A 13920-nucleotide genomic window follows, 5' to 3' on the forward strand; every position below is an offset into this window, starting at 1 on the left:
GCCCAGGTCACTAAGACAGCCCAGACTGCCTTTTTTCATCAGGGGCAGGCACAGCAGCTGGCTCTGTCTCTCTCCAAGCCCAACCTAGCCACTGTAATCCATGGTCACTTCAAGAATAGACTACTGTTAACTTGCTCTATGCCTACCTTTGTCTTTGTTCTGGAAATTGAAACTCGTCTAGAACACAGCCGCAAAGCTGCTTACTGGGGCAGCCAGTCGCGATCATGTAACACCAATTTTTAAACATTTGCATTGGCTGCCAGTCGAGTTCTGGGTCATCTTCAAAGTGGTTTCGAACTTGCATATTTTCGAGACCACTTCTCCCCACACTGCCCTTTAAGACCTCTCTGCTCATCAGAGGGGAACCTTTCGTCAGCCCCCTGCCCGAGAGATTTCTGGCTGGCTTTGACACGAACCAGAGCTTTCTTGGCCTTGGCTCCAGCCTGTTGGAACAAATTACCAGCTGAGATTAGAGCCCTGAGAGAACCATCTTTGTTCTGCAGTGATTGTAAAACCTAGTTGTTCCACCAGGCCTTTTCCAGCTAGCCAGCCAGCACCAACATCTCTCGGTTTCTGGAAGGGGAGGGGGAGAATGGGAACAAGATGGTATGGATCATTTAAAGTCTCCATCTATTTTTTATCAATTGTTTATTAATCAACTGTTTTAGCATGTTGTAGGGGTTTTATCGTTTTAATGTTTAATTGTTTTATCTAAATGTTTTGATGTGTTTTTATTTGTTGTAACCCGCCCTGAGCCCTTTGGGAAGGGGCAGGATAAAAATATGATAAATAAATAACAGTATCTACTATATGCAAAAAAATCAGCATAAGCTGCCAGTTTCAACCATGCCAAGCGCTTAATTTTAGTTGCTCTGGCACAATAGTGTCCAAAGGATGAGACAGAATGCGGCATGCTACAGTCACGGAGGCAGCAACAATGGAGCCACTCTACAGACTCACTGATCTCAATGAGTAAGAGACTGTTGCTCAGTGCTTGACAAGTTCAACCTTCAGTTAAAAGGGCCAGGAAGTAGATGATGTCAAAGATTTCTTCCTGAGATCCAGGAGAGCCACTGCCAGTCTAAGTAGACAATACTGACCTTTATGGGCTGATGTTCTGATTCAGAATTATGCACCTACAGCAGAGGTCCCTGCAGAGGCGGTGCTCCCAATGTAGTGATTAAGGGAAGCAGTGTCAGTTTTCCATAAACCTGTGGGTTGCCCTAGATATACAGAACTTTTTGTCACCCAATCCTGTGTGTCCTGTTGCGCAAACATTATTATCCACATAGGGCCAGCAGCATAGAATTAGATGCAGCTATTACATGAGGTCACACCACAGTGAAAAGCAAATATTTCCAGGTAGCTAAATGCTGTTAGCCCACACAAAAGTTTACTCTCCTTCCTATCGATTTTTTTGTTACTTTAGGACTAAAAAGAGCAAGACCCCAACCTGAATAGCTCCACGCTAACCTCATCTCATCAGATTACAGAAGTTAAGTTGGGTCAGCCCTGGTAAGTATATGAATGGATGACCTCCAAGGAATACCAGGGTCAAGATGCAGAGGCAGGCAATGACAAACCACCTTTGAACATCTCTTGCCTTCATCAGCAATTTACATAATTTACCTTTGACACATAGTCCTGCTTTTGAATGGGAACACATAAAGGCTATACTATTTATTAAGCCTACAACTCAATTCCCAAGACTGGACATACACTTGTCACTTTGGAAGTGAATAAGCCCTACATCATACGGGCGAAACTAGTTGCTTGTCCGGAAGTCCCCATCTTTGGATTCTGTGACTGATCTAGGACTCTGTGATTGATGCCAGGGAGATCGTCCTAATAGAAATGTGACTTACCTGTCACTTCTACTTACCGTGGGTTGGGCACTGATCTAGATCCTCTGGATTTTCTTCTGACAGAGTGATTCATTTCTGTATTTTGCTGTCTGACAGAGTGACTTATTAAATGTTGCTATTTACATGGTATTGTATTTTGTTATAGTTTGTGTGTTGGTGTATCTGTTTTGGCCGTTTTGCTGGTCTGTTCTGGCATATTTAATAGCTCTCTTTCCATTTTATTGAATTCTGCACTTACTGTTTATTTGCCTCAGCCTTCGTGTAGTAGATTTACTTTGGTTGGTTTTGCTTAGTTCCACTACATCTTTTTGTTTTGTTGCTTGCTGTAAGAGCCAGCAGTGACAAAACTACGAACAAAAAACCAGAGAAATGAACTAGCAAAGCTCTAGAAGCTGTTGTTATGAGGAAAGAGACCAGAGCAAATAAGAATATTCACAAAAAGGAATGTTAACCTCCAGCTGGAAAGGCAGAAAAAATGGATCTGGGTTCTTTTTCAGAGTGAACCAGATGTAGGATCTAATAGCGAATGAGTTACCTTTCCTTCTTCCCATCCTTTAAACCCACAGTGCTCCCGGCAAGCATTCTAATAACTACAAATTCACATACCCGGGAAGATACAAGAGCATGTCTGGCTCGAGTGTGAACTATACAAATCTATTTTAATGAAAATAATTTAAACATTTGTATACTGGAACCACAACTCTTAATCAACAACAAAAACATACATATTATAAACAACAACAATAAAACAATGAACAATACACACAGGATCCCAAATAAAATAATATCAAGTCTCTGTAATGGAGTTAAGAGATCCACTAATGGTGTAGAAGAATACCAACGTCTGATGCCTTTCAAAAACTCAACTTCCGTTGGTAGGTTTCTTGTATTCATAAATGAACAGGATGTTGATAAAATCCTTGGCTGGTGGTCAATGGAAAGTGGGAGTATTGACCCGGGGAAAGAACAATACGTTCAACAAATATGTCTTCTTCAGCCACTTTAGGCACAATCATTCTATCATAATAATAATGGAGAAAATATGAACAAAGAAACAATCCCACAACATAGACACAATAATTATAATAAGCTGATACATATATATAGAGAGAGTATACTTACAAATGTTAAATGTACAAATATATTTGTATGTTTAGGAACCAGAATAATCTGACTCACACATACAAAAAATTATCTAGCTCCAAGGCAAGACAGCACCTACATGCATACAAACATATTAGAAAGTCAGTTACTGAAAGTCTATAAGCTTACAATGCTCATATCTGTGACAGGGTGTAAGGCCAATGCAGCATAGTGCTGAGTTCGCACTAGAGCCAGACAGGCTCTTTTCCCTTCTTTAAATAAGATACTGTCTCTGGCTCAATATATATATATACTGAAAAAACCCACTAAAAATACAAAACCCCCCACAAACAAACCTGATATATAGAAGATACAAGAGCATCCCAGCACAATACATTCTAATGTCCTCCAGACCTCCTTGAATTTAACATCACATCACAAAAGCATTGTTTCCTACAGAGTCAGTGAAGGAAGTAAAATAAATATGTTAATGCCAATTGGCAACATTTAGGGATACAGAATTTCTCCACTTTACTGAGAGTCAATTCCAGTCTCAGCAGGATATTCCTGTACCAGCAGTTCAAAGGGCAACGTTCTAGGGACCTGACAAAATCAAGAGCGTACAACTAGAAATATCATGTGAACTGCCTCAGCCCTTGAAGTGAATGAACTGACTTGAAGTCAGCTCATTGCTTACCATAGGTGCAACTGATTCTGCTCCCTTTCCTCGCAGCCCACTGACCAAAGGCATAGCTAGGGAAAATGGAGCCCAGTGCAAAAACTGAGTTTTGCGCCCCCCCTCCCCAATGGCCGGCTGTTGTGATGCTGGAATCCATCCCCAAACAGCATCACTTTCAATGGTGTTTAAACTAGGGAGCCCAGATTCTCCTCTGAAATCCACCTTAAAGGGAGAGTCTGGGGTCAAAACATTAAAAGTGATGCTGTTTTGGTGTGTTCTCCCCAACCCTGAAACAGCATCACTTTCAATGTTTAAATTGGGGACTCAGATTAAATCCATGCCGAAGGGGATGGATTTAAAAGGAGAAACTGGGGAAATTTAGGGGGTACCTGCTGTCAGGGGTGCAATTGTTAAGCTAGCAGCACCAACATTTCAGGGTGTCTTTAGGAGACTCTCCTGATGATACTACCCAGGTTTGATGAAGTTTGGTTCAAGGGGTCCAAAGTTATGGACCCTCAAAGGTGTAGCCCCCATCTCCTATTAGCTCCCATTTGGAACAATGGGGGATGGGGGCACCCCCTTTGGGACCCCCTGAAGCAAACCTCACCTAGCTTGGGTTCGTATCATCAGGAGAGTCTCCCAAAAAAATCCCTGAAATTTTCGTGCTGCTAGCCTAAAAACTGTGCCCCCTGCAGGCCAAAAACTGAAAAAACCCACTAAAAATACAAAACCCCCCACAAACAAACCTGATTTTTTGTGCCCACCCAGGCACGCACCTGGTGCAACGCGCACCCCCCAGTCCCCTGGTAGTTACGCCTCTGCCACTGACCCACACAGATATTGGTCCTTGTGAATCATGTGACCCCAGGAATCAAGTTTTCCAGGGTGGAGAGCGTCTCCTGAGGGTGGGGTGGGGGAGGAAGATTTATGACTTTCCATTGACCTTCTGTTGGATCTAGCCCCTAGGTAAGGCAAAGGGGGCTTTACACAGCAGTTAGACCATGGCAGTAGCAGAGTCTTCAGTGCTGCTTGCCTGGCCCAGGCCCACTCTCTGGATGGATTCTCTATATTTCTGCCTTCCCAGGGAGATGATGGCTTCAATCTCATCTGCTATGTCTTGGCGGCCATTCTCCTTCATGGCGCTGATCAGCCTGTCTACGCAGTCAGGGGTCCTCTTATTTTGCTGAGCCCAAGAAAAAAGCATATCCAGAATCTGAGCACTGAGGTCTTCTCTGAAAAAAAGATATTGGAGAGCAGAAAGAGGACACCATGCACCCATTAGCAGAAATGTATTTGGCCTCAGCCTTCCCATAGCTTAGACAGATTTTAGGCAGCTTAGACAGATTTTAGAAAGATGCTGAAGTTTATCATAATAATGAAATCTATTTCATTTTTGCAGCAACAGCAAAATGCTGCTCACTAACTCATCCAGCAGCCTAGGCAACGTCAGCATGTTCAAAATTGCACACGAAAACGAAATAAATACTGCTAGACCTAGGAGCATCAGCAGAATCTTAAACACAGCTCTTTCTACTCTAAAAGCCCAAAAATTCCAAGTCCTTACTATTGTGAATGGAAAAGACTGGAAACTCACAACCTTCTTTCTGTACTCCCCATCCTCAATCTCTGGGTCTACATACATACTTTCAACCATCCAAATATTATAGATACAGCTTTCATTATGCAGTCCTCCAGAGGGACTGGGGCTGTTATATGGGGGTGGGAGAAAGCGGGAATCTAATTTCTGCAATCAAACAAAGAAGCAGCTATTAAATATATGCAAAGATGCCTTATATGTGTAATTATTTAACATGCACATATCTGGGCACACACAAAAAAGAGAATTAATCTTTTTGGGGGGGCTATTAAATTCTTAAGGTATCCTATCCTATCCCTACCCTGCTAAGCCACTGAGATGTAAGGAGCAAAACAGGGATACTAACTAGTGTGATTATCCCATAGCAAAAAATGAAAACAGAACAAAACACTAAATGCATTCCTCCTTTTAATTTTTTCCGGTCTCACCTGTTATTGAATTTTATCTGTTGGATCTGCTGATAGGAGAACCCCAGATTCAAGCCAATGGCTTGCCATTCAGCTCCAATGCGTCGCGAAATACCAAGCAGATTAGATTGTGTCAAGTATCCAGTTTCAGCACTCCCCAAATTCAGGGGAGGGAGGGAGAAGCCATTTTTGGCTATAGGCAGCTCATTCCCCTTAGATTTCAGTTTCTGATGGAAAAAAACAGTTAAACACAATACATAAGTCTTCAAAGGCCTGGACTTAGCATTATAGGTCCAGTTCTTCCACAGGAGCCCTTGGAAATCCAGCACAAGTTATTTGTGCTTGGTTGGCTGGCCACCCTTCCTCATTGTTGGAAGAAAAGGGACTTTACGCTGTTTCCTGCCTCATCCTACAGAAGGGGTTTTTACTAGCGAGCAAGTGGCTAGATAGGGACTTAGGAATTTGTCACCTTTACTCTATCATGCTGAGTCTATCCCTTTGATGTAGACTGATACTCTTAGGGACTTGCTTCCGCCTTCTTCTCGAACCTCTCCATCTTACCTTCACCATGCCTAGGGAGAGGATGTGTCTCCTACGCATCCGCCTCCATCCAGCTAGATTAGATTAGATAGTGAACCTATCTCTCCACCTTTCTATCCAGAATGGAGTTCACTAATAAATACTCTTTTCATTAGATTAGAAACTACAACTGACACCGACTTTCTTTTGCGTCTGAAGTTCTCTCTAGCAAGCTCAACCACGCCGTTTACGTGCTCAGGTAAAACTCACAATGAACGCCTCTCTGTGCACTCTGCTACTTTTCAAGGGATACACATGTACCAGGTGTGGATCTCCCAACACTCATGACAGCATTTTGCCATCTGTGCCCTTAAGCAAAGAGAACAGAAGGTTTGTTGATAGGTGGACTGACACGTATCAGACTTGCAGTGTGGGATTCAAATGCGAAGCTCATTATCCTATTGAAACATACATCAGAATAGTGAAGATATCATATCTTTATGGTATCTTCACCAACATATATCAGAAGAGTGAGGATACCATATCTTTAAGCCTAGCCCCCTCATTCTCTTACCTGGTGTATAATGGCTCCTACCATGGCTATATAATTCAAATTACAGATATAACTGGAAAGCAGCATGGAAAAACAACTTGAACCATCTCCAATCTGAATAATCTCCAGGACATGGATCACAAAATGGATCACAAAAAAAAAAAAAGAACGTTTTCCAAGTGGTGGGGCAAAGAGGCCCTGGTTGTGCCTGCCCCGGCCTTCTATGGAGAAGGGGCGGCTGGCAAGCTGCAGGAAAAGTGGCAGGTGAGAGCAGGAAACTCAGAAAAGTAGGTGTGGGGAAAGAAGCAAGGAAAGACAAAGAGGTGGGGGATGTGACGGGGAGTGAAAGAAGCAATAACATGGAAAACAGGACCACCTAGCGAGACAGCGCCACTCCACGAGTCCCTGCAGTTTTTCTTCTTGTTCTACATAATAGCGTTATCTGCCTGGGGATTCTGGAGACATGCAAATATATCAAATACACTATGATATAGTACTGCCTCCCAATGGCCCAGACGTTTATTTTTAAAGAAATGTATCCACTTGCCCTGCTGAAATATTTGGCAAAGGCTTTGCATGTAATCTTTCCAGCTTTGCTCCACATTTCCCCCAAGTAATTAGGACACTTAGAACTAATATCTTTCTTACTGGCCATACTAAATGCACAAGCTATTACCAATACAAAGAAATTACTTAGTCTTTTCTGGCATAAAGTGCTGGGGGAAACACATAAGCAGGGATATGGTTAAGAACAAGATGGCACCAATCCAATCCCACAAAACTCCCCATTCACATTCCAATGCCCTTTCGGGAACAAATGGCAACTTACAGGTAACTTAATTGGCAAAGTAGCAAGCCAGTGGGAGTTGGGGTCTTTTCTCTTTTTGGTGGCCTCTTCAGGAATGTTCTCTGGAACAGCTCCTCGATAAAAGGAAACCTTCACAAAAGAGAGTGTCATGAAGTGCACATAAGTTTACAACAGCCAAATCTGTCTTGACAAGGACTGTGTTGTTTTTGGTTTATGACATAATCTTCACTCTGGATGCCACTTGTAGTTTCAAATCAATAGCTCATCACAGTTCTAGCACCGAATTCCCCTTTAGTTATTATATTGGACAAAGGTATACCTTATTTCAGCAAAAGATAAAAATGTTGTTGGGGTGGCATGGCAGGAAATGACAGCTGCATCTTTCCACCGTTTAAAGAAGTCCCAATTCTCTGGCAGGTTTTAAACAGTTATTTTAAGTGCAGCCTGTGCCTCTTGTGTCAGAACCTTTATTTTGAGCGCTATTAAGCTCGCTACTTTGATAAAAGAGCATTTTTAATGCCTCTAAAAACTATTAGTAGAACTTGCCTGTTGCCCTGCCATTTTGAGTCAGGGTCAGCAGGCTCCATGCTGACACTGACTCAAAATGGTGGGTGCAACAGGCAAGTTCTACTAATAGCTTTTAGAGGAACTAAACATGCTCTTTTATCAAAGTAGCGAGCTTCATAGCGCTTAGAATAAAGATTCTGACATAGACAGTGCTTAAAATAACTTTTTAAATCAGGACCAGGTGGGGAGAACTGGGCAGGTGCTAGAACCACAGTGGAGTATTCCGCTGCATTAAAGTCCAGGAAGTGGCTGTGGATTTCTTCAGCACTGAGGTTCTTTCTTTCAGTAAGACAAATTATAATTAAAGGCATCTAACTACACCCACCTTCCCATTACTAAGAATTCATGCTATACTTTCCTTAGTCAATATGCCAACACCTAGTGTCTAGCATACAATCTTGTAACTGAACATAATGTACCTTCATATTTTTGGTTTGTTAGAACTAATTATATTTGCACAGTTTACTGTGAATCAAACACTGAACTTCTGCAGAGGTATGAGTAAGTGTACTTGAACATCAGGGTAGAGGAAAATGTGTTTTCAAATGCATCTTCTTATGCAAAAGGGATAAAAATCAAGGTTTTTTGTTGTTTTTAAGTCATGATTCTTAAAAGTCTGGTTTAGGTGCCAGTTTCTGCACACATTCTTTTTCAGCATATCCAGATTCTTTCACGTATGTGGAGCACAATTCAGAGAAATCAGTGGGAGTTTATCAAGTGTAATTTATTTCAATATGATTTACCATATATACTCATGTATAAGTCGAATTTTCAGCACATTTTTAATGCTGAAAAAGCTCCCCTCGACTTATATGCGGGTCATTAAAAATTTTTTGTGTTTTTACTTTGCCGGCCAGCAGGGGGTGCAGTTTTTATGCTAGCAACACCAAAATTTCAGGATACCCTCAGAAGACACTCCTGATGATACCAGCCAAGTCCAAAGTTATGGACCCCCAAAGGAGGTGCCCCCATTCCCCATTGTTTTCAATGGGAGCTATTAGTAGATGAGGCTACCCTTTTGAGGGTCCATACCTTTGGACCCTCTTCGAATCTAAACTTCACTCAGAAACCTGGCTGGTCTCATCAGGAGAGTCTCCTTTATGATACCAGAGCAGGGTTTGGTGAAGTTCTGGGTCAGAGGGATCCAAAGTTATGGACCCCAAGGGAGGTGCCCCATTCCCCATTGTTTTCAATGGGAGCTATTAGTAGATGAGGGCTACCCCTTGATTTGAGGGGTCCCATAACTTTGGGACCCTTTCTGAACCAAACTTCATCGAGAACCCTGGCTATTGGTCTCATCAGGAGAGTCTCTCTTTATGATACCAGCCAGTTTTGGTGAAGTTTTGTGGTCAGGGGATTCAAAGTTATTGATCCCCAAAGGGCAGGCTCCTCATCCCCCATTGTTTACAATGGAATGGAAGCTAATAGTAAGATTTTCCATTTCTGATGGGATATCCCTCTTAAAATCTAAGTTGGGTTACATTTGGACATTGCTGCCAGATGATGATGAGGAATCCAGTTTTGAAGCGATTTTAACTCTCCTGTGTTTTTAGCTTGGTTAAGCTGATTTGAGCTAAGGTTTTTGTGTAACTTTTTAAAGTTACTGTTGAGACCATATTGTCTCTTGTTGACCCTCTTTTCCACTTACAGAGCCAAGTTTACTGTTTTTCTTTGAAATAAATATTCAAAAAACATTTAACCTACTGGATGCCCCCTTTCAATTGATGTAATTTTATTGGTATCTATTTTTATTTTTGAAAATCACCAGCAGCTGCTGCATTTCCCACCCTCGACTTATATGCGAGTCAATAAGTTTTCCCAGTTTTTTGTGGTAAAATTAAGTGCCTGGAAACTTTATATGCTGGCTCTGGAAATTTACTCTAGCAGTATATTAAGGTCTATCTATACTTTCATATGTTTTCAAATAGATCCAGGGAATTACAGAAGATGAAAAACCCCACTGATGGGCTGGAGAATAATCAAGAAATGCATAATAAGGAAAGGTATGGATGTGTTAATATGAGATATATATCATTTTACTACATATTTCATAGAATAACCTCCTGAGGGCAAAAGGTGTAAAAGTGATGTACCTGCCCTTTCACAGCTTTTTTCCCCCTGTCCACTTCAGAAGTAATGTAGACTTCCTTCATATTTTTCAAGTGAGAGTAAAAGCTGAATGAAATTCTTCCATCAATGCAGTCTGGGCGGTCTAAATTTAGATTAGAGACAACAAATAAATTATGGAGAGCCTTTCCCCACTTACCGTAAGCCCCGCGCTACTTGAGGAGAGTAGCGCGGGGTTCCTCCTCCCTCCCCACGGCAGGGGCGGCCACAGTGCAGCCGCCCCGATGCTGCCGCTGTCGCGCCCCCTTAGCGCGCGGCATCCCAGGCGCTCTTCTGAACGGCGCCTTTTGATGACCCCGCACAGAGCGCAGGGTCGTGGGGACGCCTGGGCGCGTGCCTGGGATGCCGTGCGCTGAGAGCAGCGCGCGGCATAGGGGGATGGAAGGGAGTGGGGAAAGGCCCGGAATCACTTAATCCACTGGATTGGATCAAGTGGAAAAACTTGCAGAAGGAGCAGCTAGAGTGAGCAATTCACCCTGAAAACTCCCTTTGAAGGTTAGAACAGCCTTACAAACAATGTAACACAGCAGAATGGCCACGATCCAGATCTAATAGGAGTAGCCAATTGGAGAGAGAGCAAGCTCCACAGGTTCCCAGACCCTTTGACAAAAAATATGCGCACAGACCCAAATAGTGGTACCACAAACATTTATCACATCCTATAATTGATGCTGTTGTTGCATGTAGCCTTCTCATTTCCCAGAGACATAGACAGGTGGATGCATTATGTATCAGCTAAGCACAAGTAACTTATCTAGATCCACCAAGCAATATCACCTGAGTGAAGGGGCAGAACAAGCCATGTATTTCTTGTCTAAGAGAATACCTGCTCAGGAATTTGCTCTTAATACCAAATCAGAAATTAGGGAATAGTTCTTCAGAAAAGCACACATAAACTAGGGCAGTAGAATTTCATATTCTCTACTAAGTGGTTAACCTGACCCTCAGGTGGCACCTGACCCTACTACTCAGGTGGCACCTGGCTGCTCTGCACTGAGGCTGGGTCATTGACTCACCCCTCGGGCAGCAGCCAAGCCAGTCACAGCATGAGAGGTCTCTCGCGCCCCAGCCGACTCTTGGGCCTGGCCAGTCCTCTCATGCTGTGGCCATCCCCTCTGCCTGGCCTACTCAGCTGCAGAATGAGTGCCGGCTGAGGCGGCTTGGCCGGGCAGAGGGGGTGGCCGCAGTGCAGCCGGCTCGCCAAGAGAGGGACGCATCACCCCGGCCTCCTCCTTGGTGCACCGCCCGGTGAGTGACCCTCCCCACCCCACCAGGCAAGTGGGGCGGGGGTGGGATGTGGGGGGAAGGGCAGCACAGGGGGGGAAAGCGCAGAGTCCACCCCAGGCTCAGTTTTCCCCAGGTACACCTCTGCTGGAGTCTGGGGAACAGACTTAAACTGGTTTGCCTCATTCCTCTGGGAGTGGGGACAGTGGGTAGCATTGGGGAAGGGAACATCCCAGCAGTGCCCCCTTGTGTGTGGGGTGCCGCAGGGGGCAGTTCTTTCCCTGATATTATTTAACATCTATATGCAATGCCTAGCACAGCTGGTCCAGAGCTTTGGGCTGGGTTGCCATCAATATGCTATTGACATCCAGCTTTTTTTGTTGATGGAGGGCCAGCTGGAAGCTCCCCCAGATACTTTGGTCCAGTCTTTGGAGGCCTTAGTGGGATGGCTATGTCAGAGCAGACTGAAACTAAATGCATCGAAGATGGAGGTCCTTTAGTTGAGAGGAAGGGACCAAATGCCAATTTTGGACATCAAGGCTTTAACACCTGCCTCTACTGTAAAGAGCCTGGGTATGATCCTGGAGTTTTCCCTGTTTATGGAGGCCCAGGTTGCACATACTACCAGGACAGCCTTTTTCCATCTTCAGCAGGCCAGGCAGTTGGCCCCCTATCTGTTCCATATAGACCTGCCCACAGTGATCCATGAGACAGTCACTATGCTGACCTACCCTTGAGACTGCTCCAGAAACTGCAGCTGGTCCAGAATGCAGCAGCAAGAGTACTCACTGGCATACCAGTGAGGGAGAACATTAGACCAGTGCTCTACCAGCTGCACTTATCGCTAGTTGAATTCTGGGTTGTTTTCAGGATTTTGGTAATAACCTTTAAGGCCTTGAGCAGTCTGGGACTGTAGTATCTTCAGGACTGTATCACCCACAGAGGACCCTCTGATAGTAATCTACTGGTGGTCTTAACCCCAGGACCATTTGGCTGAGTTCCATGAGAGCTAGGGCCTTTTCGGCTGTAGCCTCAGTCTGGTAGAACTCACTCCTGGCAGACATTAGAACCCTGCGGGACATAAATCAATTCCACAGGACCTATAGGACCAAAATGTTCCACAGGCTTTCAACTGAAGATGCCAGTCCTAAAACTGCAATATCTTGGTCCCTGAGTTTACAACCCCTCCTCTCTCACCCACATGATTTAGACCTGGGGTGAGAGTGGGATTAAGATGTGAATAGGATGTTTAGATCACCAACTGTGTATTTATTGTATATTAGAATGTTTTAATCTATTAATTTAGTAGTATGGATTGATATGACTGTTTTAAACGTGCATGTGAGCCGCCCTGAGCCTGGCCCTGACTGGGAATGGTGGAATGTAAGTTAAATAAAATAACATAAATAAACTGGAGGACAAGAGTTGGGTCATTGAGGGGTATAAGCCAGTACTACTGCACTTCACCTGCATCAATGCTGATGCCTCGTTCAAAAGCTGCAAAAAATTGCTCTCCTTCAAACATCTCCACCACATCTGAAGGCTCAGGACCTCGGTATCTATCATGGAGTTTTTCCAAAACAGGATCAACCTATGAGATTAGGGGAATAAAAGGAAATTATTCCTCATGAATGTACAATGCCTATTATATTATAGTTCTACCCCGCCCATCCAGGTCAAAGCCGGACATTCCAGTAATAAATAACTTCATTCTAAAAACACATATACATCTCAAAATGGCTATTATAGAAGAGATCCCAGATTTTAAGCTTAATTGTTTACAACCCCTCACATCTTGATTAATTCCTTTCACCATAAAACATTTTTCCCAGGTGGGCAAAAGAGATAAAGAGTTGCACAGTAAAGTGCAGCTGGAAATAGAAATTTGGGGAGGCCGCCTTCAGATGGACAATATGGGTTAACTGGTGGCATCTACCAAAAACCCAGTGGAACATCTCCATCTTGCAGGCCCTACGGAACTGGGTAAGCTCCCACAGGGGCCTGGTGTCAGCTACTGCTGACTTCAACAAGTGAAACTTGGTGCAGTTGTTTCTTTAAGAATTGTCAAGTCACAATTTTAACTAATGACCTCCCTTGTAACCAACTGATGAATGTAATAGAATTCAATAAATGTGAATGTTCCCCAAATAGGTATCTTTGAAGGAGATGGTGAAGGAAGTGTTAGCCTATTTTTGATTTAACAAACAAGAGCAATCATCCACTGCCAAATAGAAAGATAATCTTTAATGATTTGCTGCTATTTTCTATAAACACACCAGAACCACCAACAGCCATAAAAGAGGGAGGTTTCTGCTGAGTAGTCTCAGGGATTATCCTCCATGATAAATCAACAGAGTGGGACAAGTGGGAGGCTTGGAGGTCACTGTCACCACAACAGTATTAGGTCACTTTGCGGGGGGGGGGGGGAACCCAGAAGTAATGTCAGTCTGCTCTAGAAATCATCAGAAACTCCATAGTCAGAGAGTTTCTG

At 43.5% G+C, this 13920-nt stretch overlaps 1 protein-coding gene across 5 annotated transcripts in view; it reads right to left on the reverse strand.

Moving 5' to 3' along the window:
- Window positions 1–4284: 4284 nt before the first annotated feature.
- Window positions 4285–13920, reverse strand: part of PIDD1 (p53-induced death domain protein 1) — a 30803-nt gene continuing 21167 nt past the window's right edge. For all 5 annotated transcript variants that reach the window (XM_048485876.1, XM_048485873.1, XM_048485874.1 and 2 more), the window contains exons 12-16: window positions 12897–13020; window positions 10172–10290; window positions 7533–7640; window positions 5653–5858; window positions 4285–4859 (exon numbers count right to left, since the gene is read on the reverse strand). In XM_048485876.1, coding sequence (XP_048341833.1) covers window positions 4622–4859; window positions 5653–5858; window positions 7533–7640; window positions 10172–10290; window positions 12897–13020 — 795 coding nt within the window. In that variant the 3' untranslated portion in view covers window positions 4285–4621. The remainder of the gene's footprint in view (window positions 4860–5652; window positions 5859–7532; window positions 7641–10171; window positions 10291–12896; window positions 13021–13920) is intronic.

Source organism: Sphaerodactylus townsendi, linkage group LG02 (assembly GCF_021028975.2).
Source record: "Sphaerodactylus townsendi isolate TG3544 linkage group LG02, MPM_Stown_v2.3, whole genome shotgun sequence".
NCBI lineage: Eukaryota > Metazoa > Chordata > Lepidosauria > Squamata > Sphaerodactylidae > Sphaerodactylus > Sphaerodactylus townsendi.